We start from the raw sequence: 5,113 nt of genomic DNA on the forward strand, positions 1-5,113 counted from the left end.
ATTAGGCATATATTATTTATAATTATAGTATAATTCACCAATAAGCTCAACTCAAGCCCGTAATTTACGGTGGACGGGATATGCTGAATGATGTGGGCCACCAGCAATATAAACTTCTCTGCTTAACTAACATACAGTGCACAGAGCATTGACAGAGCACTCCAGTACAGTAAAAACAAATGTAGCTTTGATACACCAGCATTCAAAATGGAAATAATATATATAAGCACCTCGATTACTTAGTTTTGTTTTATATGTACAACTCTCCTTATTCACTCTTTCTTGCACTACTTGAAATGTAGTGCAAATATATGGCACTCATCTATGCTTTTACATCATTTGAAGGACAATCTACTAGCTTCCTTCGCTAAAGGGTCAGTTTGGATTGAGGAAATATATTCATGCCTTCAGTGGCGATCATGCGTTATAAAAAGCTAACCGTAAATCAAGAACTATCTAAAATTCAATAATGCCAGAAATTTTATTGTCAAAAAAGAAAAAAAGTGGAGACATTTTTTTTCGTAACAGGCAATGAAACAGTCAAATGCCTCACTACAATCACTACAAAATTATTTCACATTCTTCACCAAATTCTACAGCTGCTTTGGCTACCACATAACAGCAGTCACATGAAACAGTCATACTTTCTTTATTGTAGGTGTGTGCAGCACACTTTGAAGACAGATTCGTGATCACGTCAACACAGTACACAGACCCCAGAACCGGAGCAGTCCTCCAAGCCCGTCTCGATAGACCGAGACTTTCCAACAATGCTGTGCCGACAATATTTGCCTGCAGCACCTCTTCACTGCCCCAAGAACCACCACTGGCAGAGCCACCTGAAAAGAGACCAAGAGAACCCAATGAGGAAAATGATATCTCATTTGACCAACTCATAGACCAAATCCAAGACATCAATGCTACTCCCTTCTGGAACTGCATTCAAAACGACCAAGGTGTTACATTCCTGAACATCAACCAAGACCCCAACAACGCCCCACAGCTGAAGTACTCCGTTACTGTGAAGCCTGACTTAACGGTATCAGTTAACGGTATCAGTATACTGTTACAGCACAAAGACAACCAAGCTTTCAGGCGACTTTTGGATACCAACCACCATCACCAGTCTGAAAACGCTGGTTGACCTGCTCGACAACATCAGAGCATTCGACAAGTCGGCCACATCATCTGGCACCAGCAAGAAGAAGGACGCCATTCTTGGACTCATCCTGTCGTTACTTGATGACCTCAGGAATGACAATGAAGTTCAGGACATCGCAGACGCGCTGGCATTTTTGTGCCAACAGGTAGATGTGCTCCTGAGAAAAAAGCCCAAGTATGCACCAGACTTTCTCATTTTTGCAAGCCTCATATACACCATTTCGCCACACGCGTACAAGTTTATGAGGGGCACCTCCCGTATCATGCTGCCACAACCCTCTACGATCAGGAGACTGTGTTCCAACCAACAGCTGAACCCCTCAACAGAGCAAGACGATGAACAGCTTCTGTCTTACATAAAAAAGCAAAGTGAACACCTTGAGGATCACGAAAAAGTTGCCACCCTCATGTTGGATGAAGTACATTTAAAACCTTACATCGATTATAAGGGAGGAAATGTCCAAGGCAGCTCTGCCAACTCATGCAAAGCAGCACGAACAGCACATGTGTTCATGATACAGAGCCTGTTGTCATCCAACAAAGATGTCGTACATGTCCTCCCTGTGTGCCAGATAGATGCCCAACAGCTGCACTGCTTCGTGAAGAAAATTATTCTAAGGCTAGAGGCACTAGGATTCAAGATCATCGCCGTCGTAACCGACAATAATGCCATCAACCGCAAGATGATGTCACAATTCGCCACCCACGCCAAATTCGATATGGTCTACAGCCACCCAGCAGACACAGACAGGCCCCTCTTTTTCATTGTGGACCCTGTACACTTGTTGAAATGCATTCGCAACAACTGGCTGAGCCAAGGAACTCCTGAAAAGTGCTTCGCATTCCCAAGCTTCGAAAGCATCGAAACGGCGACTCCTGCCACATCACAACAACAAGCTTCATTTGATGCCTTGAGGGAGTTACAGCTTCACGAGACTGACCAACTGGCTAAGTTTGGCTACGGACTCAGTGCCAAGGCGCTACATCCATCAAGTCTGGAGCGCCAAAATGTGAGGTTGGTCTTGAAAATCTTCAATGACCACGTCGTGCAAGCTTTAAGGACACTTGGCCACGACCTCGGCATCCAGCACGTCCTGGAAACGGCTGACTTCATCGAGCTGATTGTGAGGTGGTGGAAAGTGGCGAATGTGAAGACCCCCTTGAAAGGGCAGAGGCTGCGAGATCCAATGCAGGAGCCTGTCAGCTCTGTGGCAGATCCGAAGCTCAAGTTCCTCAGTGACATGGTCCAGTGGCTCGACACCTGGGAAGCAATGGACACAGACAGTGGGAGACTGACCAATGAGACACATAAAGCGCTCAGACTGACTTGCTCCACCCTGGTAAAGGTGTCCATCTACTGCCTCAGGGAGCTTGGTTTCAGCTATGTTCTGCTCGGCAAATTTCAAACAGACTCTCTGGAAGCCAGATTTGGAAAGTACAGGAGGCTTGCTGGGACACAATACCACATTTCCATCCGCCAGATGTACGAGTCGGAGACCAAGATCAGGCTGCAAAAGATGCTACCACTGGTGCCCGCCACAGAGTTACTTGGCAGGGCACAAGAACAAGCAACACACGAAGAGGTGACACAGGAGGAACGCAACCAGTTCAGCATCACAGTAGATGCTACTGACATCGCTGCCAAACATGATCAGATGCCTGCGATTACCTATATTGCAGGCTACTGTGCCCATGCAGTCCTAAAAAAACTTGGTTGCGATGCTTGCGAAGAAAACCTCACCCTGGAAGAAAGAAGCATTGAGCTCGACGATGCAAGCCTCATCAAAGGAATCTCCCGGGGAGGGCTGACATTTCCCCAAGCCGTAGTCGTGAATGCCGTGCTCCACGCACAGCTAGTGCTGGAAAAGCTCACAGACAAGGAGAATGCAGCACAGTTCTTTGCAGTTCGAAACCAGAAGGGACTGCTTATGTCTGTCACTAGGGAGATGCTGACCAAGTATGATGACCTGGATGTGTGTGACTTTGGACATGACCCCAAGGTTGTGATGACGCACATCTTGAGTGTGTCAGCTAACACTTTCCTTGCTAACTACTGCCGGAACCAAAATGAGGCTATCCAAGACGCTGCAGCCTCTAAAAAAAATGTGCGGAAGTTGCAAGTCCTAAGCCAGAGCAAGTAGTGGCACAAACACAAACTGTCAAGAAATCTCCAATGACTGGCATTATGTATTTGTCTATTTACTTCTCGAAATATTTGTGAAAATGGACAGTACTTGACCTATTAACATGCATTATATAAGTTTATTACTTCCTTCTTGGTTTGACCAGCTACTACATATTGTTATATTGTGATTTCCAAATAACAAAACCATGAAATATCAAGCAGGGAAGAACAATCTCTCCAGAGCAGTAAAGGTGCAGTGATACATAGTTTCTGACAAAGGTTGGTGAACCATTTTCTAAAAGATGAATAATGCAAACTATAGAGTAAAAAACACTTTTTGTTCTTTCTACTTGCATGTTCTGAAAAAGGTGTACCAATATCAAGTAAAAATTGTAGAGGAGTGAGCGAAGATCTAATAAGCTGCTAAATAGACATTGTATTCAATCATCGCTACAGTGGTATACGAGAAAGAGAGCTGACTTCTCTGTGGAACATACGGCTGGTTATACATTTGTGTTACATTGCATTACAACCACTTGCAACCGCTATACGCCGTTTACTTCCCGGTTGATGGTGCGGTGGAAGCTGCATACCCATTGGACCAGTCAACTGTCGACCTTGCAGCTCATGGACACACCTCCCCTCTCCCTTCACGTACTCACGAGCGGAGAACGAGGTCAAGTGATAAAAGCCAGGCCATGAATTGGTCCGGCGTGAGCGCAGCATACACTGCACTGTCAGCTTTAGGATAAACGGAGCACAGCAAAGCATTGCTGTGACACCAGCCAATATTTCTGAGCTAGCTTCGTGTTTAATAACAGTCAGGGTTTCGTTTTCGCCACAGTGGGCGGTGGTGGGTCTGCCGCCCACTAGCCCAAATGTGATGTAGCAGCGAACTCTATATTCTGCCGTGGATAAACAAAAAGATGCAGTCTTTGAAGCGTATAGTGCTTTGGAGCATCCACATCGAGCGAATCTCGCAGCACCATGCTTATCAAGCTGATGCCTGCATTTGGCATCATTGCTACGAGGGCACAGTGTGACCAAGAAAGCGCGAAAATACTGCGCATTGTTTTTAAGTGCGCTTTAGAGCCCCTTCCTCTCAGTCCCCCTCCCTTTCGATATCCACCTCTCAAATATTTTTGGGGAAAACCCTGATGACAGCTATAAATACAAAGCTGAAGATTACGGAATCTCCGTGATGTGATTGCTGCGCCAATTGCGGCAAACTGCACCATGGGGCTAACCCTGCTACATCCTGCTACATTTTGCAAAAATATGGGTAATCTGTAACAAGCCTGCACCGAAGGACTTTCAAAACCGAAACTATATTGAGTACCATAATGGGCACACATAGCTAGGTGGCGCAAGCGGCCGCCTGACACAAAGTACCCTTCATCAATCGTTCATCCGATCTTGCATGGTTTTTACCACAGTCTTGCGTTGTGCGCTCTCATCGTCTCGCATCTTTTTTTTAAAGCTTTTTCGACAATAGAGGCGGGCATCTGCGGACGCCCCGACGCTCGGGTGCTGGGTACCATCCATGCCATCATGCTGTGAAACGAAATCACGTTTTTGCGTGGCGGGAGTTACATTGTGAGCTGAAGCACTTGCTCCTGAAAGCAACGGCTGTGGGAAAACTATATTTGGTCCCTGCTTGCCAGTCGCCATGGTCGCGCGACGTTGGGTGTTGCCGTCCCGACGTCGCTACACATATGGCGCTTTCTAAACTGAAACGTAAGGACCGCCCTAATATTCATCAACATTCCTGTTCCTGTTCAATATGCTGCTCGAAAAATCCCTCAAGCTCAAAGACTGCTGTGTCGA

The 5,113-nt window shown here is 46.1% G+C and overlaps 1 protein-coding gene across 1 annotated transcript; it reads left to right on the top strand.

Moving 5' to 3' along the window:
• The first annotated feature begins 419 nt into the window (after window positions 1-419).
• LOC120840627 lies at window positions 420-3,302 on the top strand. Its single transcript, XM_040211222.2, has 3 exons — window positions 420-440; window positions 659-1,008; window positions 1,073-3,302. Exons 1-3 carry the CDS (start codon window positions 420-422, stop codon window positions 3,300-3,302), a joined length of 2,601 nt encoding a protein of 866 aa, XP_040067156.1.
• Window positions 3,303-5,113: the final 1,811 nt, after the last annotated feature.

Source organism: Ixodes scapularis, unplaced genomic scaffold (genome assembly GCF_016920785.2).
Source record: "Ixodes scapularis isolate PalLabHiFi unplaced genomic scaffold, ASM1692078v2 PGA_scaffold3__209_contigs__length_174095766, whole genome shotgun sequence".
Classification (NCBI taxonomy): Eukaryota; Metazoa; Arthropoda; class Arachnida; order Ixodida; family Ixodidae; genus Ixodes; species Ixodes scapularis.